The sequence below is a fragment of the Podarcis pityusensis genome, assembly GCF_964106645.2.
Source record: "Podarcis pityusensis genome assembly, chromosome: 15".
NCBI classification, from domain to species: domain Eukaryota; kingdom Metazoa; phylum Chordata; class Lepidosauria; order Squamata; family Lacertidae; genus Podarcis; species Podarcis pityusensis.
The window spans coordinates 15,681,138-15,707,395 of NC_138040.1; the positions used below are offsets into that span (position 1 = coordinate 15,681,138).

The 26,258-nt window shown below is 48.7% G+C and overlaps 1 protein-coding gene across 6 annotated transcripts in view; it reads left to right on the forward strand.

Annotated features, from left to right (window-relative positions):
* The window catches only part of ELN (elastin), a 58,919-nt gene that overhangs the window by 23,862 nt on the left and 8,799 nt on the right, over positions 1-26,258 (forward strand). Inside the window, exons 2-25 of one of the 6 annotated variants that reach the window (XM_080983841.1) lie at positions 1,568-1,615; positions 2,419-2,460; positions 3,434-3,466; positions 4,467-4,490; positions 5,777-5,893; positions 6,423-6,527; positions 6,856-6,918; positions 8,130-8,177; positions 9,091-9,162; positions 10,169-10,201; positions 10,339-10,410; positions 11,766-11,813; positions 12,366-12,428; positions 14,222-14,266; positions 14,378-14,470; positions 15,289-15,351; positions 20,088-20,210; positions 20,581-20,619; positions 21,271-21,351; positions 22,329-22,385; positions 23,866-23,994; positions 24,424-24,486; positions 25,398-25,463; positions 25,494-25,535. In XM_080983841.1, the coding sequence (XP_080839967.1) occupies positions 1,568-1,615; positions 2,419-2,460; positions 3,434-3,466; positions 4,467-4,490; positions 5,777-5,893; positions 6,423-6,527; positions 6,856-6,918; positions 8,130-8,177; positions 9,091-9,162; positions 10,169-10,201; positions 10,339-10,410; positions 11,766-11,813; positions 12,366-12,428; positions 14,222-14,266; positions 14,378-14,470; positions 15,289-15,351; positions 20,088-20,210; positions 20,581-20,619; positions 21,271-21,351; positions 22,329-22,385; positions 23,866-23,994; positions 24,424-24,486; positions 25,398-25,463; positions 25,494-25,535 (1,569 nt within the window). Of the gene's footprint in view, positions 1-1,567; positions 1,616-2,418; positions 2,461-3,433; positions 3,467-4,466; positions 4,491-5,776; positions 5,894-6,422; positions 6,528-6,855; positions 6,919-8,129; positions 8,178-9,090; positions 9,163-10,168; positions 10,202-10,338; positions 10,411-11,765; positions 11,814-12,365; positions 12,429-14,221; positions 14,267-14,377; positions 14,471-15,288; positions 15,352-20,087; positions 20,211-20,580; positions 20,620-21,270; positions 21,352-22,328; positions 22,386-23,865; positions 23,995-24,423; positions 24,487-25,397; positions 25,536-26,258 lie in introns of all 6 variants that reach the window. The other 5 variants (XM_080983842.1, XM_080983839.1, XM_080983840.1 and 2 more) reach the window with 5 other exon arrangements.

Sequence of the window (26,258 nt, forward strand, 5' to 3'; positions counted from 1 at the left end):
CTGGATCAGGCCAGAGTCCCAGCTAGTCCAGCATCTTGTTCTCACTGCGGCCAACCGGGCGCCTCTTCCAGGAAACCCACAAGCAGCATTTGAGCACAATTGCACTCTTCCTTCCTGCAGTTTCCTGCAATGGGCATTGAGAAGTCTTGCTGCCTCTGTCTGTGGAGGCAGAGCAGAGCCATCCTGGCCAACAGCCATCCTCCATGAATTTGTGCAATACTTATTTAAAGCCCAGTCGGTGGCCATCACTGCTTCCTGCGGCAGGGAGTCCTGCAGTTTAACAATGTGCTGCGTGCAAAGTGCTTTCTTTTACCTGCCCTGAATCTCCCAACATCCAGCTTCCTTGGATGTCCAATGTCACAAGAGGGGGTGGGAATCTTTCCCTTATCCACTTTCCCCATGACATGCATGCTTTTATTTTTTATTTTTTACCAACAACCAAACACAAACAGTGAAACCCCCCAGGCAGCTGATACATTGGGTATACATAATCAATAATGGCATATTCAAATCGACCATATGTACAATTTTATATACGTTAACACTCCTCCATCCACAAGGACATGCATGCTTTTATAAACTTCTATCAGGTTGCCTCTTACATTTTCTCTCAGTGAAAAACCCCGTTGGAGGAGGGTTGCTCCATCCCCTCGGACTGCTCTGCTTGTCCCTTTCTGAGCCTGCTTGGCACAGGCTGGGGCTGGCATTGCAAACGGGTTCTGGGGCTGAGCCCCATCTCGAACGAAGCTCTATGTGGGAGCTCTGTGTGGGAGACAACTCCGCTCCTCCCAGGGCTTTGCTTCCAGCTGAGCATCTTTCAGCTCCCACCAGCCACACCAATAGCTCCTTGGCCCAGAGAGAGCCCTTCCGCAATCAGACGGTTGAGAAAAGGTCAGCTCTGTTGTTCGACTCCCAGGGCAAAGCATGTTGAACTTAAACACAAGTGTTTATTTAAGAGGGGAGGAGCAAGGAAGGCGTATTGGCTGGACGGGAGGGCGAGAGAGGGGGGAAGAAGGCAACATGAAAACAAAGGGTGAGCTGTTCGGGGCATGGTTGCGCAATCCTCACGGAGGGTCAGAGGCAAAGCAGGATTCCACCCCGGAAAGCCAAAGTGCTGTCAGTGACTGGAGCAGCAAATGAGCAGTTGACATAGGCCAGAGATGGTGGGGGCGGGTTGTGCAAAAGAGAGAGTGCAGATCTTAACACGATACTTGCCGCGTTGTTTCTCTTTATGCATCCGGGAAACTAGCAGATCACACTTGCGAATTTGGTTCATAGAATCCCAGAATTGTAGAGGTGGAAGGGAACCCCAAAGGCCATCTAGCCCAACCCCCGGCAACGCAAGAATCACAGCTAAAGAACCCTCGACAGATCGCCCTTGGACTTGTGCCCTGAGCCCTTTTACTACCCAGCAATGCTCCTGAGTGGCAGGAAGATGGGAGCGGGGGAAAGATGGAGGCCAAGGGAGTCTTCTAAGCCTTCTCAACACTTTTGTCTTGGATGGGCACGAATGGGGTTTCCCTTCATCACCAGCTATGAGCCAATCAAACTCTCCTTTCCTTTCCAGGGGTCCCAGGTGCTGGCGTTGGAGTTCCCGGGCAAGGCTACTACCCAGGTAAGGGGGTGCTACTACCTGCTGTGTTTATCTTTGTGTTAAAGATGCCACCAAATCCACCCAATTTTATTTGTGTGTGGAATTTCTCTGCCCCTTCCCACAATAAGCCACCCTTCTCAAAGCCCTTTCTTGCAAGAAAAGGGTCACAAACAGGAATAATGGGGCGAGATAATGCACTGCCCTGTGGAATTCATGCATGCATTCTTCCATTTGTCTGGCTTATTAATTTCTGATCCTGCTGACATGCCCTCTCCCTAAGCATCCCAGGGGGAATCTCATCGTCTTAAAAAGCCATCTCAAAATAATGCATAATCAGTCAATGAGAGCTGGTGTGGTATAGTGGTCAGAGTGTCGGGTTAGGACCTGGCAAACAAGGGTTTGAATCTCCCACACCACCATGAAATTCCCTCGGTGACTTTGGGCCTGTCACTGCCTCTCAGCCTAGCGTACCTCATAGGGTAATTTGTGGGGATTAAATGGAGGGGAACCATATATGCCGCCTTGAGCTCATTGGACAAAAAGGTGGGCTATAAATGCAATCAACCAATCAACAAACTATGAGTCGACAACAGTAAATGCTACAATTGATAGCACCATTTGCAGCGGGTGAGGCCTGTGGCCCCCTGGTTGTTGCTGAACTACAACTCCCATCCTCACCTCTGAGCTACTCTTGCTGGTGCTGAAGCTAGTTTCAGTTCCCATCAGCACCAGTGATGGGTGCTGCGTAAGCCTGCTTGCGATGGCTAGGCGCTGTTTGAGGGCCCCTCCTGGGTCTCCTGAGACAACTGTCTTGATCCCTACAGGAGCTGCTGGCGTAGGAGGACTAGGAGGACTTGGTGGGGCAGGTGAGTCCCTGGAGGAGGGAAAGGATGCTCTCTGCCTCCTGCGCTTGAGTGACCAAACGGTTTAGAAGATAATGCATGGGGCAGGAAACATAGGTGGTGGTCCTTTCCCCTGTTTCACCCATGGATCAGTGGCTACTTCTCAGGACAGCTGCATTGAACCTAAACTGAACCAAGGATCAGAAAAGGGCAACCCAAACAATCGAGGAGGGGCAGCAAACCCCCCACAGGGAAAGGTTGCAGCATTTGGGACTTTTTAGTTTCGACTAAGGCAAGCAAGAGGAGCTTGTAAAATTATGCATGGCATGGAGAAAGCGGGTAGAGGAAAGCTTTCCTCCGTCTCTCAAAACGCTGGCCCTCCTGGACATCTAACAAAGGAGAACAAGGGAAGATTCAGAACCTGCAAAAGGAAGGACTACTGGATAGCTTAGTTGGTCAGAGCATGGTGCTGATGATGCCAAGGTTGAAGGTTCGCATCAGACAGTTGGGAAATGTGAGTGGGGAGTCTTCAAAGTCCATTTTAAAGTATTCAGGGTAACACCCATGTTTGCCTTTCTGGGGAGGGAATTCCACAGAATGGGGCCAGTCACCATGAAGGCCCTGTCTCTGTTTATGTCCACCAATCTAGTTCACATTAGAGAAGTGTGAGGACAGGGAATTTCAGGCCTGGGTGCTGGATGCAGCCCTCTATGTGGCCCCTGAGACCCTCATCTGCCCTGCACCTGCCCGGAGTTGTATTGCCTGGCAGGGATGGGTTCTTGACCTGAGAGGTTGCCTCTTGCTTGCTTGGATGACTGTGAAAGTAGTGTGTGTTTTTGTGGGTGTGAGAATTTCTGAGTGTCATGGGGCTCGGGTACAGCCTACCATACAATGGTAAGTGCCCCAATCCTTTGCTCTGCCCACTGTTGCTTTTGGGGATGCTTCTCCTGACATTGGCGCTCATCTAACTGTACTGGATGCCTCCCTTTCTCCCCAGGATTTGGAGCAGGAGCAAAGCCCCCCAAACCAGGTAAGTGGCCATCTCCACTTCCCCTAATGCTCTTTGTGACTGACATGGTCTCTCCTCTCTTGTTGTGGCTACTAAATGGGGAGAGGAGGAGGAAGAGGCAGCCCAGTGGGCTTACTTGTGTACTCCTCTCCCCAGGTTCTGTACCAGGGATGGGGGAATCTGTGGCCCTCCAGATGTTGACCACATCATGATCGGCCACTGGGCATAGCCAGGATTTTTGTTAGGGGGCGGAGCAGGCCTTTTGTTGGTCGGGGAGGGCAGAACCTCAGTTTGCTATGTGTTTTATTGATTTTTATTGATTTATGGGGCAGCTGCCTCTCCCTGCCCCCCTGGATATGCCCATGCTTCCGGGGCTGGTGGGAGATGGAAAAGGTTTGGAAAAGAGCAAGGCGATAGAATATCTCCCCTGTGAGGAGTGGTTGCAGCCTCTGGGGATTTTTAGTTTAGAGGAAAGTAAAGCAAGATAGACCTTTATAAACTGATGCACAACCTCAAGAAAGTGGATAAGAGAAAGTTTTTCCCCTCTCTCTTATAACATTGCAACTTGTGGACATCAGGTGAAGCTGAATGTTGGAAGATTTGCGACAGCTAAAAGGAAGGACTTCTTATTCCAGCATTTGCGGGGGTTGGACTGGATGACCCTCGGGGTCCCTTCAAGTTCTGTAGTTCTATGATTCACATAGTTAAACTGTGGAATCCACAGTTCCCACAGTAGGCAGTTATGGTGACTGACCTACATGGCTTTAAAAGAGGATTGGATAAATTCAGGGAGAAGAGGGCTATTGTTGGCTACTAGCCGGGATGGCTATGTTTTGCCTCCATGGTCAGAAGCACTGATGCTTCTGAATGCCATTTGCTGGAAACCACAGGAAAGGATAAGGCTTTTGTGTTTATGGCTTTGGTGGTTACTGTGAGAACAGGATGCTGGGCTAGATGGGTTCTCTGTGGGCTGATCCAACTGCAGTACTTCTGACGCCCTGGCTTCTTTTCTCCTCTGCAGGTGTCGGAGGCACTGGAGCACTAGGTAAGCTTGCCCTGCGCAGGTGAGCTCTCCAGCCGTTTCCTGGGAAGGTCTGGCTGAGAGCAGGTATCTCAGACCCATCACCGGCTCTTCTAGGGCTCCCAAGCTGGTGAGAGGGAATTGTTTGGAGGATATGCAGAACACTGGCTCAGCACAACTGCTGCCTGGGGCAAAGCAGAAAGGTGCCACCTTATCCCATTCCATGCTCAAAAGCAGACTGGCAGCTGAATCTTACTTCAGCACTGGCAATGGGGACAGCGCCCTGTGCTTCATGTGAGGGCAGAATGCCTGCTTGACCTAGTGGTTCTCAAAGTGTGTGGCATTGTGCCCATTGCATGGGCTTACCTAGGTGGGTACTAAGAAGCAAGCACAGAGGCTGGAGGTGAAAATGACTATCAGATTTTGAAAAGTTGGTATCACTGAATTATCAATTTTCTAATTGGATTTTGAATAAATGCACTTTTAATTGTTGCTGCTTTGAATTTTATTGCGTTGTTATCTGCCTTAGTGGGTCATGCAGGCTGCTATTCTGAATAATGCATTTTATAAAGTAGGGGGGGTGAATTTATGGGACCAGGGGGATGGATCCCCCAAAAAATTCTTTTGGGAGCTGCTGCAACTCGCTCCTGCAGGAGTCAGTGATGACAACCAGGTTGGATGGCTCTTGCTAGTTTAAGAGATGGGCACATAGAAAGCAAGTGGAGCGCAGTGGCTGGACAAAGAGGAGTGGTGGGAGGCAACAGCCAGGGAACCCCTGAGGGAAACCCCAAAGGAGGAAGGCTCAGAGCCTGGGGATTGGTGGCGGGACACTGGGGAGAGGTCAGAGGGAGCAGATTGGCAGGAGCAACTGGATGCTGAAGGGGCAACAGGGTGTAGCAAGCAGGAAAAGCCTGTGGTCAGACTCCAAGGGGTGTTCAGACTCCAAGGGTGTTCAGACTCCAAGGAGTCAAGAGGCTGCAAAAGAATCCAGGGAGTCTCCCTCTCCCGCTGCAACAAACTCCCCTCCCTGCTGGTCTCCAATAACAGAGAATAATGAGGAGGGGGGCAGAGCAGAGGTCAGAAACACACAGACACAGATGGCTTGGAAAACGTCTGGGAGAGGAGGAACCTTAGGAGGGATGGGAGGCAGCTGCTCCGTAGGGGCAAGACCTGCTTGGAAGTGTTGCTGAGTTGCATGCCATTTTGAAGAAAGAATTAACTTCACTGATGACAGAGTCCTGCATCTTTCAAGCTGACCTGCATCTGACTCCAGCCCTGACACTCAGTGCCGCTTTCCTTCTCTGCCCTAGGTGGTGGTGTCTATCCAGGTGGCGCCTATCCAGGAGGTGTCTATCCAGGAGGTGTCTACCCAGGTGCCGGAAGCCCTGCGGCGGCAGCTGCTGCTTATAAGGCAGCTGCCAAGGCTGGTGAGTCAAGGCTGCAGGTGTCTCTGATGATTATGGAGGTTCTTCTGCCTGCCTACTCCGTGGGACACAGAATCCGCGCTCTGGCTGCCTCTCTGCCCCACAATGCAGCCATTGCTTTGCTGGTCTCCCCTCCTGATATTTTCCCCTTAGAAGGCAATTCCCAAACAATCCCTCGGTGGTGATGTTGGGCTGTCGCAGTACAGAGATGCAGTCCTTTGAGGAGGCTTCCCATTCTAGTTATTCGAATGCCTTCTGCACCAGAGGATGCCATCGCTTGTGGTGCAGGGACATAGCAGAACTGGCAGCCTCTTGTAGGCTTCTGGATGTGTCCCTGTTCTTGACAGCAACTCACCCAGAAGCACAGGGAATGTGCTCCTCTGAGAGCAAGTGATTCCTGCTTTTAGGCACTCAGAAAATAAATATTTTGGGTGAGGGGGAAGGCAGCTTTCTGAAATGTGATCATGGCTGCTCCAGCTATGACAACAGGATCTGAGTTCCTGAGACTCTGTTTGTGTTGTCCCTTAAACAGGCGCTGGGGCTGGCGCAGGTACTGGTGTAGGCGTACCTGGAGCTGGCGTGGGTGTACCTGGAGCCGGTGTAGGCGTACCTGGAGGCGGCGTGGCTGTACCTGGAGGTAAGCTATTTCCACAGGGTATGTTGCCTTGATCTCCTCGCACCCCAGAGACTTAGGAACACTGGAGAGAGAATTGGCCCATCTAGTTCAGCCTTGCCTGTGTTTCCTGTCAGCACAGGAAGTGACACAGGTTACATTCCAGCCTGGCAAAGGCCTGCAAGGAGGGCTCAGAACCAGGCTAGAGGGGTGTGTGGTCTAGAGAGGAGGCGTGGCTTGGAAAGTGCCCACAGAGGCCTAGAAAGCCACATTCAGCCCCCAGGCCTGAGACTCTCTGGCCATCCTAGGGCAAGCGATGTGATATTTCTCTTTCTCTGTCTCCCTCCCGCAGGTGGCGTCTTGCAACCAGGAGCTGGCGGGGCTGGCGTTGGGGCCAAGCCTGGCAAAATCCCTGGTAGGTCGAAGGCTGCCCCCTCTAAAATCCAGGGGCAACTTGGAGAAGAGCCAGATGTTTTTGTAGCGGACAGGGAAGAAATCTGTGCAGTCTGGTGTGTGAGCTGGAATGCAACCGGTCCTTTGAAATGGTCACTTCTCCGAATTTTGTGATGCAGATCTCCACCCAAAAGTTTTGTATCCAAAAATGGTGTATCCGTTAGGAGAAAATGGGCACCAAGATCAATGTGTTTGTGAAAGCAGCATACAAAAAGTATATGGCACAAATTATCTTGATCCATAACTGTTGCAGCTTGAGGTTGGAAATTTCCTTAAGCGTTTGAACGATAGTTATCTCAGCATCTTTTAATCAACTCCTTCAGACCATTTCTTTTTTTAAAAAATAGTATTTTATGGTTCTTCCACATATAATAAACATAATTTAAAATACAATTACAGTGGTACCTCGGTTTTCGAACGTAATCCGTTCCGGAAGACTGTTCGACTTCTGAAACGTTCAAAAACCGAGGCGCAAAGGGATGGCTGCAAGTTCAATTGAGAAAATTGAAAAACATGCAGTGGAAGCTGTTCGACTTTCGAGGCACATTCGAAAAAGGAAGCATTTACCGTACTTTCAGGTTTTCCGCGTTTGAAAACTGAAACGTTTGGCTTCCTGGGTACCACTGTACCAGCAGAAATAGCAGCTAGTCTGTAATTTATTTAAGGGAAAGCATAACAAAGTTGGAACCACCACTTTGAACAAGTTTATTAAGCATATTTAAATTTATAGTCCGCTAGGTCTCTCCAGACGTTTCCAATGGTCTGGGGAGGTTGTCTTGATTGACTGCCATGTCTAATATGGGAGATGAATGGCTGCTAGGATAAAGGCCTCGTCTTTCTTTGAGCCACCCTGACCTGGAAGGTCAATTTCTCAGCAACGGACCACGCCTAAGCATACCAGGAATCTATTGACAGACCTGTTGCTGGTCACCAACATTTAGCAGCTACTATACGAGCAGCAAAAATGTCAACACCTCCCAGTGAGATACATGTTGATTTGATTCATCTATTATTCCTAGCAAGGATAACAAAGGAGTTGGATTTATCTTTCTGTTACAAATTGATCCTGTTTCTTGAAAGACGGCTAGCCATTTCTGTAGGCTGCATGTTGCAGATGCTCCACTGCCTTGGTTCCATGGCTGGTGCTCACAGTTTGTGCTCTCTCCTCAACAGGTGTGGGGATCCCTGGAGTCTTCCCTGGAGGTGTGCTCCCTGGCACAGGTGAGTTCTGTCCCATTCTGGAGAAGGGCCATAGCTCAGTGGTATGGTCTCAACCTTGCATGTAGAGGGTCCCAGGTTCAGTCCTCAAGGCCATCTCTAGGTATGGCTGGGGCTGTCCCCTGCTGGAAACCCTGGAGAGCTGCTGCCAGTCAGTGTAGGCAGTATCAAGTTAGGGGAACCAGAAGTCTGACTCTCAGGGTAAGGCAGCTCCTTCTGTTTCTCTTTAAATCTGCCCTTCATCTGGAACCATGAGGACTGGAATCTTAGCTCAGCTGCCTTGCAGGCAAAAGGTCTCAGGTTCAGTCCTTTCACAGAATCATAGAATTGTGGCTTCGGAAGGAACCCCCCAGGGTCATCTAGTCCAACCCCTTGCAATGCAGGAATCTCAGCTAAAGCATCCATGACAGATGGCCATCCAACCTCTGCTTAAAAACCTCCAATGAAGGAGAGTCCACCACTTCTCATGGGAGTCCGTTCTGCTGTAGAACAGCTTACTGCCAGAAAGTTCTTCCTGATCTTTAGCCGGAATCTCCCTTCTTGTAACTTGATGCTGTTGGTTTGAGTCCTACCCTCCAGAGCAGGAGAAGCTTGTTGCCTCTTCCATATGACAGCCTTTGAGATATCAGAAGATGGCTCTCCTATCTCCTCTCAGTCTCCTCTTTTCCAGGCTGAACATACCCAGCTCCTTCAACCATTCCTCATAGGGCTTCAGCTCCGTTTAAGGCAGATATCTGTGTTCTCCCATAGGAACTAAACTGTTCAGCACATGGTGTCAAAAGTCAACACATTCTTAGCACATCCCATCCTGTTTCCAGTTTCCAGTTCAGCTTTTGAGTGCATTCAAATAAAGACCCACATTTGAAGCCCTGCTGTAGTTTTTAAAAGAGTCCAGCATCTTCTGTTCCTCTTTCAGGGATCCGTTATCCTGGTGTAGGAGTCCTGCCTGGCGTTCCCACCGGAACTGGAGTGAAGCCAAAAGTTCCAGGTAAGCCTTCTTACCCCTCCCCAATGATGGCTTGTATCCATTCCTTGCTCCAGAGAAGGTGGGGCTTATCACCTTCAGATGGGCTTTGTTTCTCAAATTATTATGGCAGTTTTCATAGGTAGGAAGTCTCCTGCAGCCAACTCTCAAGTCGTCCGGTTGCTAGAACAAGCATAGCCATTGTGGTGCCTCCAGATGTCATTGGACCTCAACTGCCAGCAGAGCCAAAGATCAGGGCTCATGGGAGTTGTAGTTTGACAACATATGGAGGGCACCATGTTGATTACCCTTGCATTAGAATTTGGGCTGTTTCACACATGATGAATGCTCACTACTACAGAACTCTGGCTGTCGTGCTTACTTAAGAATATCAGAAGACCCTGCTTGGATCAGGCCAGGCACCCAGGGATGGTGATGGGAGTTGTAGTTTGGCAGCATCTGGAGGGCCAAAGGTCTCTTGCGCTTTGAAATCCACTCTTTTGGCCAAAACGAGCTTTAAATAAAAACTATTATGTGTGATCAGAAAATAAATGTATTTATCATTCATTGCATTTATATACCCAACCTTCCGTCCGAGGAACTCAAGGTGGCGCACATAGTTCTCCTCATCCTCATCTTACCCTCACGACAACTCTGTGAGGTAGGCTAGGCTGACAGAGACTGGCCTAAGGTCACCCAGGGAGCTTCATGGCTGTGTGTGGATTTGAACCCTGTTCTCTCCCAGGTCCTCGTCCAACAATAAGCACTAAATCAGGCTTCCTCAACATCGGCCCTCCATATGTTTTTGGCCTACAACTCCCATGATCCCTAGCTAGCAGGACCAGCGGTCAGGGATGATGGGAATTGTAGTCTCAAAAACATCTGGAGGGCGGAGGTTGAGGAAGCCTGCACTAAATCTTGCAACACTTCAAGCCTTCTGCCAATTGCATTGAAATGTCTTGAAATGTATCATGCCGTTAGTCCTTTGTGTGCAGGGACAGCCACTGATCATTATCTCTTTTCCTTTCAGGGGCAGGAGGAGGAGCTGTCAACGGGCTCTCTCGTAGGTTATCAAAACATACCTATGCATGTGCCCCATTCCCAACAGAGCCGGGAGAGATAGGCCCACAATGGTGGAGTAGGGTGGTGAGAATGGTTGCACTGTGAGAAGCCTCATTTTCTTTTCCTTTGTTGTTCTAGCCTTCGGAGTCTTTGGAGGGCAGCAGCCTGGGCTCCCACTGGGCTATCCCATCAAGGCACCCAAACTCCCTGGTGAGCCCGACACCCAGAACCAAATTGCTGTTGAAAACCCCACTCGGAGAAGGTCCTCTTTCCACGATCGAAAGAACGCCAGGCCTATCTCCCCTCATCTCTTGTTTTTGGCAAGCGACCCAGGCTCTGAGTTTGAGTCCTGTCTGAGACTGTTGACTCACTGTGTGCGACTCGTGCAGGTTACCGCCCGCCCCGGCCTCAGTTCTGCTTCCGTAAAATGGGACCAAAACCCACCCTTGGTTGCAGAGCTGTTAGGTGGCGGTTCGGGTTCCTATAATAAAGGGCTGTAATGCTCGTGTCAAATGTGAAAGGCAAAGGTGAGGAACCTTTTTTCACATGAGGGGCCATGTTCCCTTCTAAGCAGCCTTCCGGGGGCTGTATACCAATGGTGGGTGGAGACAGAAACAAAAGTGGGTGGAAGAACAAAGGCTAATTTTAATTAATGGATAATAGTCAGTGGTTTTTTTTTCTGGGGGGACACAGGGGTACGCATACCCCTAAACATTTTGTGAATCTTTGTACTTTTGTCTATTTAATATATTTGTTTTTCCCTGATTTGAACTATAAAATGGTGATTTTCTTGAGTCAAAATGAGCATATCCCTAAACATTTTTTTAGAAAAAAGCACTGATAATAGTAGTTCTACCTTTGAACACCAGGCTTGTTTTTACATTTACACACACACACACACACACACACACACACCCTTTCCTTTGTCCAGACAAGTAAGAAACAATATCATAATAATTTATTATTTTATTTATACCCTGCCCATCCGGCTGGGTTTCCCCAGCCACTCTGGGCGGCTCCCAACAGATTAAAGGATTATCAGGGTTCAAGGGCAGATCCCAGCTAGGAAAAATCACTCAAAGAGGGTGCCTAGCAGGGTCGGTAAGGGGTGTGGCCTGGAGACAGGAGGTGTGGCCTGATGAAAGTCTCAGGGGCCAGATAGTGAGGTTGGGAGAGCCTCTGAGCCTGAGGTTCCCATCACTGGTGAAAGGCATCTCGTTTCTGTTGTTAATTTGTTTAAATGTATTCAGATGGACAGCTTCTATCTCTAAGGCAGCTAGCCATGGTTTTTTAGCACAAATGCAAACCATCCCTTTAACAGATCAGCCATTGTGGGGGTGGGTGGGAATTAATAAAGATATTAAAAACTGGCTCTGCTGAATTAACTTTCTGCTAAGGGGTTAAGGACTCGCTTTGCATTTAGAAGGGTCCCACGTTTAACCCCTGATATCATTTCCAGACTGAAGGGAGCTCTAGTAGGCGGGGAACCAAAGGCCATTCTGTGCTCAATGAGGCAGTGGCATGCAGTTCCTTAGGCTCACATTATGATTTTTTTTCTTTTCCAGGTAGCTATTATGGCCTCCCATACGGCGCCGGGAAGGGGCCTTATGGTGGTGAGTTCTCTTGGTCTCAAGTGCCTAGCTTGTGGCCTGGGGGAGGTGTGTAGGGGCTGAGGGAAACGGGTGCATTTTGGGGGATGAAAGTACATGGATCTGTGTTTGGGATGGGCTTCTCCAAGATTCGGCTCTGGGTACCACAAATGAGGCTGGCTGTACAGACACCTCAGTGCTACAGATTTCAACTAGTCAGTTTGAAACCTGTTTCACTCTTGCAGCTTTTGCGTGAGGACTGCGTTTTTTGAGGGGGGATTTTGAACCCCCTTCGGAAACTCCATCAGTTGCCATTCAAAACTACAATCCCTTGATTAAGAAGCAGAGCTGATGCTGGCACCAATATCTCAGTGTAGATGTCTATTTCTTTGCATCAATAAGAAGGAGGAGGGGACTGTACCACATCACTCTGAAGCAGTCTGGGGATGGGCAAAAGCAGAACAAAAGGCCTCTGATTCTTGGAACCCCCATCGCCAACACCCGGGCAATTTCCTCTGGGCTTTGCATTGGGCGGTTCTTCTCCCCTGAAGACTTGACTTCTCTTTGTGGTTCTAGGTGTTGGGCCGGGCGGTGTGTACGGTGGTGCCGGAGGAAAGGCCGGTTACCCAACAGGGACAGGTAAGCTGGTTGCGCTAGCACACAACACCAGCAAAGGATGACCCCCAGAGTCTTGGACCCCTTGCTGACACCTCTGTTGCTCTGCACAGTGTAATAAACGAAAATCTGTCCTTATTCCCTTATGGGGGACACAAGAGCCCTTATAGAGTCCTTTGTAGGTTCTCCATCAGTCAGAGGAAAAAACAGAGGCCAACCAGAGAATATTGAGAAGCACAGCAGCTTGTAAGCCTGATCTTTATTGAACTGTTGCAACAGGGTGCCCCCTTCACATGCAGGGAAGGAGGATGGCCCCGAACCAAGGTGTGTCTGCCCTTATATAAGGTAAAGGTACCCCTGCCCGTTCGGGCCAGTCTTGCCAGACTCTAGGGTTGTGCGCTCATCTCACTCTATAGGCCGGGAGCCAGCGCTGTCCGCAGACACTTCCGGGTCACGTGGCCAGCGTGACAAGCTGCATCTGGCGAGCCAGCGCAGAACACGGAACGCTGTTTACCTTCCCGCTAGTAAGCGGTCCCTATTTATCTACTTGCACCCGGAGGTGCTTTCGAACTGCTAGGTTGGCAGGCGCTGGGACCGAGCGACGGGAGCGTACCCCACCGCGGGGATTCGAACCGCCGACCTTGCGATCGGCAAGTCCTAGGCACTGAGGTTTTACCCACAGCGCCACCCGCGTCCCTTCTGCCCTTATATAGACATTTTAAATTGCCCACCTTGGAGTCAAAGACCATCCCCAGAAACAGCATACCTACATCACAGAAGGGGTGTAGCTCAAGACCACCACCCCCAGATACATCATACCTACATCACAGAAAGGGCGGGCTAAAGCAGAAATCTGAGAGGGTTGTTTACCTCATAATCTGAGTGGGTTGTTTAACTCCTGTCTGGCAAGTTACCTGTTAATGTTTACTGGATTGATACCCTGGGGAGCCTGGCCAGTCTTTTGTAATGATAAGTACCGTATTTTTCGCTCTATAAGATGCACCAGACTACAAGACGCACCTAGTTTTTGGAGGAGGAAAACAAGGAAAAAAATATTCTGAATCTCAGAAGCCAGAACAGCAAGAGGGATCGCTGCGCAGTGAAAGCAGCAATCCCTCTTGCTGTTCTGGCTTCTGTGATAGCTGCGCAGCCTGCATTCGCTCCTTAAGACGCACACACATTTCCCCTTGCTTTTTAGGAGGGAAAAAGTGAGTCTTATAGAGCGAAAAATACGGTACTTAGTTCCTGAGCCAAGTCACAGGCTCACCCTATTCATACACAGATATACCCTTGGGACAGGATTTGTGAAGGAAAAGGCAATGGGGAGGCTCCTCCATTTGACCTTGCAGAGAAAACACCTGGTCAGCCTGGGAGTCAAAATGGCTCCATGGCTGCTCTCCTGTGCAGCTTCAGACATGTGGCCTATATATCTATGTACATGTTTGCTTGGTGCATTTATGAACCTTTAATATATACGTAAGACCTTAATTTATTTATTTCAGCAGACAGAAATCAACACATGCTTAGCCAACCTGGTGCCTCCAGATGTCGTTGAACTACAACTCCCAGCAGCCCCAGCCAGCCTAGCCAGCCTAGCTGGGGCTGATGGGAGTTGGAGTCCAAAATGGCCCTGCTGGCTGAGGCTGATGGAGTCAAACAACTTCCCCAGGTTGCCAAAAAGCTTGGCTCCAGTATGTTACTTGGTTTGGATCCTAGATTTCTGAAGCCAGTAAGTTGGGAGGGATATCTGTGCTTTGTGTCCTGAAGATTCTAGCAACGTGGCCACATCGCTGAAGCTCTTTTTGTTCTTTTTGCAGGTGTGGGAGCTCAGGTAGCCGCTGCAAAAGCAGCTGCCAAATATGGTGAGTGACACAACGCTGGAAGAGCCCATATGTAGCCATGCTCTGAAGCCTAGGCTCTGGCTAGCCCTCATTCACTCCTCTTTCTTTCTTTCTTTCTTTCTTTCTCCAAAGGTGCTGGAGCTGTGCCTGGGGCAGTCGGAGTCCCTGGCGCTGGGGCCCTTGGAGGAGGCTTGGTGCCCGGTGCTGGTGTCCCAGGAGCACTAGGTAAATGACCTTGGATGGGTAATAGGCAAACAGTTTTGTAGAGTTAATAGTCAATGCCTTTGGAGGGGTGATAGAGAAGCATCTTTTAATGGGCAATAGTAAACACCTTTAAAGGGGCAATAGTAAACACATTGGTATGTATGTATGTGGGTTTGATTTTTTCTTTCTTTTAGGTTCTTTAAATTTTGACAAAGTAACAATCATAAATAAATAAGAATAAAAATGTGCACCCCGCCACTGAGACCATTCCATTGTAACTATCCAACCTCCCGAAATTTCAACACCTCTTACAGCGGTTTGGCCCCTTTCTGTATTAACAGTACAAATCCTACAAATACCCTCCATATCTCCTCAAAACCATTTCTCCTGCATATTCCCCATCTTACTTTAATGGCACATGTTAATTTATCATTAATAGCTATGTCCCACACCTCTTTATAGCATTCTTCCATTTATATTCTGCTTGCCCCTTCCACTTCCAAGCTATCATAATGCGTGCAGCTGTCAATAAATTTGTGAGCAAGTCCTTCACAGCCTGCGAGGCTTCTTTTCTTTGTTTTTGTAAGTCATCTTGAGTTGCCCCAGCAAGAAAAAGCAACTGATAAATTAAATTAATAATAATAATAATAATAATAATAATAATAATAATAATAAATAAATAAATAAATGATACGGATAATGATGAATGCGCTAGGTGAGTGCCTTTGCTGTCGTTGTGGCCAAAAGATTCTGCAGTTGTGCTCTTCAAAAACAAGCCCATCCAGGTTAACCAGGCAAAAGGAATGGCTCTCAGTTTCTCTCACCCTTTTTCACTGCAGGTGCAGGACCAGCGGCGGCGGCGGCGGCAGCAGCCAAAGCAGCAGCCAAAGCAGCAGCTTACGGTGAGCTGTTTACCCAATTGATCGATAAAACAGCCCAGAAATCACAGGATTTCTGCAGCGCTTAGAACAAACAGAAGCCGTAAGGGGAGAAACGCAAGTTCTGTCAATAGGTACAGTAGAGCTTACTGAGAATGCCTGCTGAAATCAAAAGGTCTTTGCCAAGTGCCTGAAATTCAACAGGGAGGAGGAGGCGGCTTGCCTGATATAAGCTCCACACAGTCAATTCCACAATCCTGAGACTGATATGGAGAATGTGGCTCTCTATGAAAGTTGTTCTTCTCTCCTAGCACTAGAACTCACAGGCATCCATGTGGGCAGATTCAAGACAGAGAAAAGAAAGTCCTTCTTCACGCAGCACAGAGTTAAACTATGGAACTCACTTCCGCAGGAGGCAGTGATGGCCAAACTGAATGGCTTTTTGAAAAGATTGGACAGATTCGTGGAGGAGAGAGATATCAGTGGTTACTAGCCAGGGTGGCTCTCTCCACCGTAAGAGGCAATATGCCTCTGAATAATGCCAGATGTTGGGAGTCACAACTGGGGAGAGTTGCTGTGGCACTCAAGTCCCGCTTATGGGCTTCCCTCTGGGGCATCTGGTGGGCCACTGTGACAGCATCATGTTGGGCTATGTTGAGCCACTGAGCAGTCCAACAGGCTCTTCTTATGAGCCAGGCATCTGAGCCAAGGGGGACCACTAACAGAGAACCCCTTTCCCCAAGATCTCAATGGCTGGGCAAGGATATATGGAATCAGGTGGTCCTTAAAGTATCCAAATTGTTGAGGACCTTTTAATTTAATCTGGACTCTTTGAACTCGGCCTGGTAGCATATTAGTGGCCAGTGCAAAATTGATAGGGGAAGGGGTCCAGTTGCCATCTCACCCACTGTACTCTTTATCTGCTTTTGTGAACTAACAGCAGGAAACTCTCCTTCCTTAGAGGCCTTGGAACAGAGAGTGAATGGCCACCTGTCAGGGAATCATTAGCTGTGATTTCTGCACTGCAGACTAGATGACCCTCAGAGTTCCTTCCATCTCTTTCTATTCTATGAAGCATACATCTGAAGAAAAGCAAGTGGGGGTGGGGTGGAATGAAGGTAATGGGGCCCTTTATATGTCCAGCTGCCCAGTGTCAACAACAAATTGTCGCTGTCTTTTGTGTTGAATATATGCTATATGATAATTTATGGACCTAAAGCCATTTGCACATAACAAAAGATGTATTTTTATCATAAAATACATATTTTATGCAGGCACCCTATATATAAAAATGAGCAAACCAGTGATATTTTAGGCAGCAGGCTAGCAGGCGGGGCCCAGTACTTACATCATAGGAGCCTACACAACACAAAACACTGCTGCTGTATGTAGGTTTTATTTTATTTGTTTTTTAGCTTATATTTTGGAAATGTACATCCAGTTTTTTCCCTTTAAATTTTTTTGGGGGACCCCAAGAGAGTGGGGCCCTAAGCTATAGCTTGTTTAGCTTATACGTAAATCTGGCACTGATTTCAATGCTCTCCACGCTTTGCTCCAGATTGCATCTCTTTCCTCCTGCTCTTTAAGAGGCCTGCAAAAGATGTGGATCCCCAAACTCAGATTTTCCAGCTGCGCCCTCGTGTTTTCTAAAGGAAATTTCATTCCTGTCACCCACCAACGCCCTCTTGCATTTGGATTCGTGAATCCGGTTTGGATTTGGGGCGGGCGAGAAATCTTGCCCCAATTGCACAGAAGCAAGGATAAGTGCACTATCAGGAATGGATCCATGCCAGTGCTTCTTGAGTGCTGAGAATAAGATCTGATTTGGGGGTGGGGTGGATCTTCTGGACAGACTCCAGCTCCAAAGGTGTGAGCTCAGCCAGGCTGGAGCACCAACACACACACACACACACACACACACACACACACTTTCTTGGAGTCCTTAGTAACTTCCCCCTGCCTCAAGCATTGCACACCCAGCCGCACCTGATCTGCTCTGGAGAGCGATAGCAGCCTGGCCTGGCCTGGCCTGGTTTTCCTGGGATTGTCCCAGAACGCCATCTGGTTTTGATTGGAAGCAGGCGGCCAGCGGGGAGCTGTGCAATTTTGGGATTGAAGAAAAGCCACAGTCGAATCAGGTTTCGCTGGAGTGTGTCTGCAAGGAAGAGAGGGAGAGAGAGAATGTGCTCCTTTTCCAGTTTTTGCTGCGCTTAGTAACCTTCCGCCCTGTGATTGGTTAGGAGCGAGGGTGCCAGAGCTTCATGGATCATCTCTATCCACACCACATTGGAGCTTATTGTGGGGGAGGGAACTTCCAGCGTTGAAGTTGGGGCACTTTAGATGCTGGAGTAACTCGTCTCCACAGCAAGACCACAGACCAAAATCCGGTGTTCATTTCTAGTCACTTCACCTCAAGAAGAATAGTGTAGAGTTGGAAAAGGTTGAGGAAAGGGCAACTGGGGATGGAGCGAATCTCCTCTGAAGGACGGTTTCAGCGCTTGGGACTTTTAAGTTGAGGAAGAGGCGATATGATAGAGGTTTCTAAAATCATGCAATGCGTGGAGAGAGTGGGCAGAGAAGTTTCCCTTTCTCATAATAACACTAGAACGACAATGAATCTGAATGTCGGAAGATTCGGGACAAGATTAAGGCAGTCCTTCACGCAATGCAAAATGAACCTGTGGAACTCCCTCCCACAGGAGGCAGCGGTGGCCACCAACTTGGAGGGCTTGAAAAGAGGATTGGACCAATTCATGGAGGGAGAGAGGGCTATTGATGGCTACTAGCCAGGATGCCTCTGCTCTGCCTCCACGGTCAGAGGCAGCACTGCTCCTGAATACCAGTTTCTGGAAGCCACAGGAGGGGAGAGGGCTCTTGTGCTCAAATCCTGCTAGCAGGTCTCCCATAATGAGCATCAGGTTGGCCACTGTGAGAACAGGATGCTGGACTGGATGGGCCCTTGGCTTGATCCAGCTGTGCACTTATTATGTTCTTGTGCTATGTTTAGCCCTGCATTTGCAAGGCATCGTCCTTTTATTAAGGGGCTTTGGCAGAGAGCAACTTATGACAGCCCTGAAATTGCAGCTACTCCCTTTTTGTTTTTAGCCCAGAGGTGGGTAGTGGTGGTTTGGATTCCCAGCCACCCCCTCCCCCTGTGAAGCACCCCTTGAGGCTGAAACAGAGGCTGGTTCAGCCTGAGTCTAACTCTCAACTTCATTCTGAAGCCTTGCACTCCATTGACCTGGGTGCAGAAATGTGGTGGATTTAAATATGTTAAAACTGATGCATATGTAAATATGTTTTTGCTCACAAGTCCAGAGTTAGAAAGTGCATGCACTGTTTATGCTGTAATCTTTTTTTTGCAAAGGTGGATTGCGGGAGAGATAGGCTACAGTGAAATTTTAGATTACTCCATTGATTCCTTATGGGTACCTACATTCCCAAAGGAGCTGGAGATGGGAGGGTCTGCTGAAACCAGAAGTTCAGGCTGCATGATGTTCCACATGCTTTTAGCTCTATGGCCCAAGCAGAGTTGGGAGGTGGATCCCACAGAAGAGGGAAGCTGCCCTCTAGTGGATCAGTCTGGCTACAACACACATGTGATTCTACGGGGTGTTGAACTGCAGATTGCAGATGGGGGGTCTTCAGTTTAAGACCAGATTAACCCTTCACTTTCCATATAGCCAGAAATGTTGATGTGGTGGTAGGAATCATAATTCATTGTGGAGCAGCAAAAAGCCCCTCATGTCACGTATAGATAATCCTATGAAAGGGAATCCAGTGATCTTGCCCATTGGGCTGCTTTGGCTACTTAAAATGTTGGGGTTTAAACTAAAATACTTCACTGATGTACTCTTTCATGGCAGTTCTTCCGAGAGCCAGCACTTTAAGCCTCAGTGGGATTTGCATCTGGGGAGGCATGTGAAGGTTTGCTGTATATCTTAGACACACACCCTTCGAATTAAGTCCCACTGAACTGCCTTCTGCGTGAATGTTGGGTGTGACTTGCAGGAGAGAGGTCTTGCATGGGTTAAAACAGATAGGGACCTCCACACCCCCAAACTATCCCTGTATGTTTAACCCAGTGGCATACCCTCCAACATTTCTCAGATGAAAATAGGGACATTCTATTCTACATCAAGAGGCTTCTCCCATGTTTGATCTCCCGCACTCATATATTTCACATATACCTATACATCAGTCACCTTGAGAAAATTGCAACCTTTAAGCTTAGCCTACCTCACAAGATTGTTGTAAAGAAAAAATGTGTGAGGGAAGGGGTCATGTACAGCCGCTTCAACAGATCAATGGAATGGAATCGTAGCTGTAAGCTGCTTAGGTGTGAAGGGGAGGAAAATGGAAAACAAGGACATTCCATGATCAAATCAGAAAGTGGGATGGCTTCTGTCATTCTGGGACTGTCCCGGGAAAATCGGGACACTTGGCGGGTATGCAGTGGATCCCAAACTTTTTTGGGGCTTGCCTCTTTGGTTCCATAAACTCATCTCCAGTGCTCTCTATTCTATAAAAAACACATGATTCAGAACAGTGGTTTGCATGAGCCCCTAAGAAATATAATAAAACAATGAAAGAGTCACATTTAATCATGCCTTTATTCAAAATCCAATTGAAAGTTATTTAGTTTAATTAATTCAACAAAATGGATTAATTTTATCCAGGATGAGACTCCCCAACACCATTCCAGAAGCCAGCTGTGTTTCTGGCAATTTTTTACTCTCCTCTCCTCTCTCTTTCCCCAGGTGGCCGAGTTCCAGGGACGGGCATCGGTGGCGCTGGTGTCCCAGGGGTTGGGCCAGGTGGCATAGTTCCTGGCGCCACACCTGGTGTTATTGGAGTCAGCCCAGGAGGAACTGGGGTAGGAGGTATGTGTCACAGAGTGGGGGGGGGACAGATGAGAAAGGTGAAGCCAAATCAGAGGGATTTGATCCTGTTTGCACATTCGTAATCTGCTTTTCATGACTTACGAAACACAGACCCCCATCCTTTAAAATTTGCATTCCTCTGGCGTTTGCAGTGCATTTCTTCAGCCAAGTTACGTGTACAAAAATGCACGTACCGGAATAACTGTGCAGATAAATCATGATTCTTAATTCATTTCCTGCTCTTCACCCTAAGGTCCCAGGGCAGGTTACAGCATTAAAGCACAATGTCAGAAGCGATTTTAAACAATTACAAGTGTACCTGCTTTACCTCCTATTTCTGAGACCTATCTTCCTGTTTTCTCTTTGGCAGGAGTGAGTCCCGCTGCAGCGGCAAAAGCAGCAAAGTATGGTAAGATCCTGAGTTGCTGAGTCACAGTTTTTGGTGGGGTTTGAGATGGTGGGCATGGAGAGATCCTGCCTCAAGTGGACTCCATAGCACTGGGCACACCATGCAACCCCCTTAACATCCTTGTGCTCATTTCGAGTTTCATGTCTCAGAGGTGAAGAATAGGTGGGGGATCCACTTGGGTCACCAGTGAAATACCACTACTCATCATTTTTTCACTTACCCAGCAATGGGGAGGGGAGCCCGCCTTCCAGCAAAGATCTTCCACTGCAGCCAGCCCAAAACAGATCCAAATAATCGGTGTCATCCAAAACCACCTGGAATAATAGAATTGTAGATTTGGAAGGGACTCTCAGGGTCATCTTAGTCCAGCCCCCTGCAAGAGTTAAGGAGTGGAGACATCGCCACTCACTCTTGCCCCAGAATGGCAAATTCAGTCCCTGGCAGGACTTAACCCAAATCAGCTAGATCCAGGCCAGGTATCTTCTGAAGAGGCCAAACGATGAGCTCCTTTAAGGGAGCTGGATGGTCCCTCAAAGAGGCAGTAGCCACCTCCAGGGTCTAGATTGTGGGTCTTTGGCTGCTTTTAATGGTGGGGATCTGATGAACTGGTTGGAACTGGCCTGGCTCTCAGATTCATTTCTTCTGTCTCAGGTCTTATTCCTGGTGCTGGCGTTGGTGGAGTTCCTGGTGCTGGAGTTGGTGGAGTTCCCGGTGCTGGAGTTGCTGTTCCAGGTGCGTTTACATGAGAAGGTAACAACATGGGACCAGTTTACCTGCAAGATCACTTTCATTTGCAGAACTGGTACTGCTGCAAGTGCCACATAATGCCCTTTACGTGTTTGCAAGAAAATTCATTTTTAGCATGGCAGCACCTACACTTGGGAACTCCCTGCCTTTTGACATAAGGCAAGCGCCTTAACTGCACTCTTTTCAGGGCCTGCTAAAAACATCTTTTGTTCAAGCACGCCTGTGCAGACATGTAGAAATCTGCTGTGTCTTTTAATACTTTTTTTAGCATATTGTAGATGTTCTTTTTTGAATTTTTAAAAGAGTTGTAGGGGGTGTTGGTAAGATTTTTTACAAATTTCATTTTTTGTAATGTATATAAAACAGAACAATTATATTGACAGATGAAAATTGAAAGGAGAAACTACAAGACAGATATACAGAATGAGTACAGTTGCACATGGGTTGGGAAAGAAAGCTAGTCACAAGTAAAAAATATCAGCGTTATCTGATAGCATAGTTCCAGATTTCTGACATGGGCTGCCTTGAAAATGATGGTTTCGCTGTATATATAATAAAGGAATGGCAAAACATATTAAAAGCACCTGGGCGCGCTAGCCCCTGTGGAAATCTACAATATGCTTAATTTCCCCCATTATAGCTATATTCCAGAGTGAGTGGTACCAAGCGTCCAGTATAAGATTTTGGGTCCCTCCCCATTGTGATTCCTATTTGAGCTGCCAAGGTCATAAGTAAGACCAATTCTTTTGGCAATATATCTACATTGGTATCATCAGAAATATTCAGCAACTTAAAGAGTTGCTTTTACCAATAATTCTGTTGTTTGACTCGCTTTGTAAATCACTTTAGGGTTTTGTTTTTAAAACCAAGTAGTGCATAAATGAAATAAACAAGATAGCTCCAGGAGTGCATGGGTGCCATGGCTGGCTAGCCCCTTGACTCATTTTTGTCTCTGCCAACAGGAGCTGGAGTGTCTGCAGCAGCAGCAGCGAAGGCAGCGGCAAAGGCAGCCGCCTACGGTAAGCTGAGCATCCTCCTCCTGTTCCAACAGCATTGAGGCTGCTGGATAAATCAGGGCAGGCCAACCCAAGGCAGGAAGGAATGGAAAGATCTCTTTAGGGAAACAGAACATGAGCTCGACTGTTTAAGAAAATCAGGCGATTATAAAGCAGCACTCCAAACAGACCACCTGATGCCACTTAATATATTACGGAAAACCCATAAAGTCTAGAGCAGTCATAGGAAAACAGGACCAGTGGTCAGGGATGATGGGAGTTGTAGTCCTAAAACATCTGAAGGGCTGAGTTTGCCTATGCCGGTCTAGAGCAGGAGCAAGGAAGTTTTTTTCAGCCCGTCTGTTTCAGAAAACTTTCGGGGGGGGGGTGCGTATGCCAGAGGTAGGCCGGGCCAGAGGCAAAGGTTTCAATCTGAAAGTTTTAGTCCTTTTTTGTGGTGGGTTAAACCACAGAGCTTAGGACTTGCCAATCAGAAGGTTGGCGGTTCGAATCCCCGTGACGGGGTGAGCTCCCGTTGCTCGGTCCCTGCTCCTGCCCACCTAGAAGTTCGGAAGCATGTCAAAGTGCAAGTAGATAAATAGGTACCGCTCCGGCAGGAAGGTAAACGGTGTTTCTGTGTGCTGCTCTCGTTCGCCAGAAGCGGCTTAGTCATGCTGGTCACATGACCCGGAAACTGTACGCCGGCTCCCTCGGCCAATAAAGCAAGATGAGCGCCGCAACCCCAGAGTCGGTCATGACTAGACCTAATGGTCAGGGGTCCCTTTACCTTTATTATTATTTTAACTTTTTGAAACCCTTAATTTCCTTAGAGATAATTTTACTGTTTTTCCTTTTTTGTAAGCCGCTCTGATGGTTGGCTTTTGGCTTTTGTTTTTTACAATCAAGCAGTGTATAAATCTTTACAATCTTTACAATCAAGCAGTGTATAAAGGGCAACACGTGTAGATTTTTGCTAGTTTCTACACACTCTCACACAGCCCTCTCTGTCCTCCATGTGGGAAGGCAAACATGCATTGCCAGGGACCCAGCCAGGCAAAAAGCTCTTGAGGAGGGTATGAAGGCCCCACTAACCATGCCAGGCTAGACAAAGCCAGGAGCAGCAGGTCTCAAAGGATTCACAGAATTGTAGAATTGCAAGTGACCCACAGGGGCCACCTAGTCCAATTCCCTGCAACGCAGGAATCACAGCTCAAGAATCCCTGATAGGGAGCCATCCAACCTCTGCTTAAAAACCTCTCCAGTGCTTCAGAGTCCACCACCTTCCAAGGGAGTCCGTTCCACTGTCAAACAGCTCTAACCCTCAGAAAGTTTTTCCTAATGTTGAGTCAGAATCTCCTTTCTTATCATTCGAATCCACGGTTCAGGACCTCCCCTCTGGAGCAGCCGAAAACAAGTTGGCCCCATCTCCCGGGGGCGGCACTTCAGGTATTTGAAGGTTCGCGGCAAATGGCTAATCTGACCTCTTGTTTGTCATTTCCTGCAGGGACTGGTGTGGTGCCTGGCTATGGCGCCATTGGTGGTGTGGCACCTGGTGGAGTCGCACCTGGTGGAGTCGTACCTGGAGTCGTACCTGGTGGAGTTGCACCTGGTGGAGTCGCACCTGGTGGGTTAGGTAGGTTCCCCCCTCTGTGGGAAGTCAATGCCTTCTCAAGGCAACAGAGTGGCTCGTCCCGAAACCTTGGTCTTTGCAATAACATGGAGGCTGCTTCTGCTCTGTGGAACGGCATCAAGATGGGACAGACACCTGCTCTCTGAATTTCCTGAAGACAATGGGAGATGTGAGGCAGCTGTGTGTTGGGGGGGGGGAAGGTTCCTGGCAGGCTTTCACAGCGGGATGAAAAGGGTCTCTACTATGAGTGCGTACCACCCACTGCTCAAAAGCATCCAGGGTCCTGGAAGGACGGGAGGAGAATGGTAGATGGGCTGGGCTGGGGAAGAGCTTTGGCTAGTGGCCATGGTGGTCAACCACTGCCATCAGACCTGGTGCGGGTGGTCCTGCTGACACCTCTCTCTTTCTCTTTCTCTCTCTCTCAATTCTCAGTGCCAGGAAGCCCCGTGGCCGCTCAAGCAGCAGCAAAAGCAGCCGCCAAAGCAGCCAAATATGGTAAGGAGGGCCACTGTGGTGTATAGTGGTGAGAGTGTCCGACTGGGACCTGGGAGACAAGGGTTCAAATCCCTGTTGGTGGTGGAAGCTCACTGGGTGACCTTGGGCCAGCCACAATCTCTCAGCCTGATCTGCCTCACTGGGTTGTTTGTGGGGATTAAATGAGAAGGGAAAGAACCATGAATGCCACTTTGAACTCCTTGCAGGAAAGGTGAGATATTAATGTAGAAAATAAATAAATATCAAGACTTCCAACCAGCACAGGAAATAAGGATGGCAAAGGAGATGCGGATCAGTTTTTCTTTAGCCTTGCAAATAGCAGCTTGTGCACAAGCTTAAATTTCCATGACGCTCTTGGATTCCTGTTGTAAAAAATACTGACACTCTGGAGACACAGACAGAGATGCTCGTGGAGGCTGGTTTATTAGGACGAAGAAGGTGCTGCCCCACTGCCCTCAGCCAGCCCCCACCCTGCCTGCCTTCTTCAATTACAACCACTCCATCGGGTGGCTCTGCCTATCAGCTTCCTCCTCCTCCTCCTCCTCCATCTCCATTGTAGGGAGGAGGAGGAGGAGGAGGAGAAAACCAGGCATTGGCTCCACCCGTCATTGGCTCTAGCGCCACCTACTGGTAGGCTCCCTGCCTTCTGCCCTACCAGTCCTGATGGACACCATTGGGGCAGGCCCTTCCCCCTTTTGATGATGTAGCCTCATTCCAAGAAGACACAGAAAACATCAGTGGGAATGCAACTGGCGTTAGGAAGTGAGCAGGCTGAGCAGGGAGCCTGCAATACCCTCTCCTAGTTTTGATCTAAATGTTTTCATCTGAGGACTTTGGCTCCACCCAGGTGCTGTTCTCAGGGTGTGGTGGGGCTCAGGACCATTTTCCAAAAGTGTGCCTTGCCCCAACAGGAGCAGGAAGAGGCGTTGGCGGTGTCGGTGGCGTTGGCGGCATTGGTGGTGTCGGTGGCGTTGGTGGTGTCGGCGGCGTTGGCGGCGTTGGTGGAGTCGGCGGCGTTGGTGGCGTTGGTGGTGTTGGCGTTGGTGGCGGTAAGCAGCCATTAAGTGCCAACAACTTAGAATTTTATCTTGTTTTATTTGGGGCATGGAGATTTCCAGGTGGCTCCATGCAGGGCAGAAGCTTCACAACACAAAATGAACGTGAGCCAACCCAGAGAGATGCTCATGGGAAGCCAAAATAATGATGAGGGTTTTTTAAATGAAAACAAATTTCTTTCCTCGGCAGCAGCAGCAGCAGCAGCAGCCCCAGTTTAGATGGCTGCACACAGCTGCTGCTTTTAACTTCTTAAAGCAATGCATACTAGCTGACTGCACTTTCAAGTTGTGTCAGGGACTGGGTGGATGAGGCAGAGTGGTGGAAGCCACTTGCCCAAGAGCCCCCAAGGGAGGCACAAAAGAAGATGAGTTAGATCCTGGGTCCTAGTGGCAGGATACTGGCCGCAACTCAGAGGAGGGGACAAGCTGGGAGATATTAGAAGCAGGAAGCTTGAGGTATCGTGAAGAGGTAGAAGCAGGCTGGTGGCCCAGCACAGGGCAGGGGGATGAGGTTCCCAGTTTGGATGAAGGCTACGACAGAGGAGAGCCAGACCCTATAGCTCTCCCACAGCTCCATCATTACAACCTCTCTGCTGATGGCTCTCTGGCCCCACTTACTCCTAGAACGTGAAGGATGTTACGTATTGCTGAGCAACAGGCTAGGCAGGCACAGAGAGAGACTCCTGGGGCTTGCTGTAGCAGAAGATTGCAAGGGAG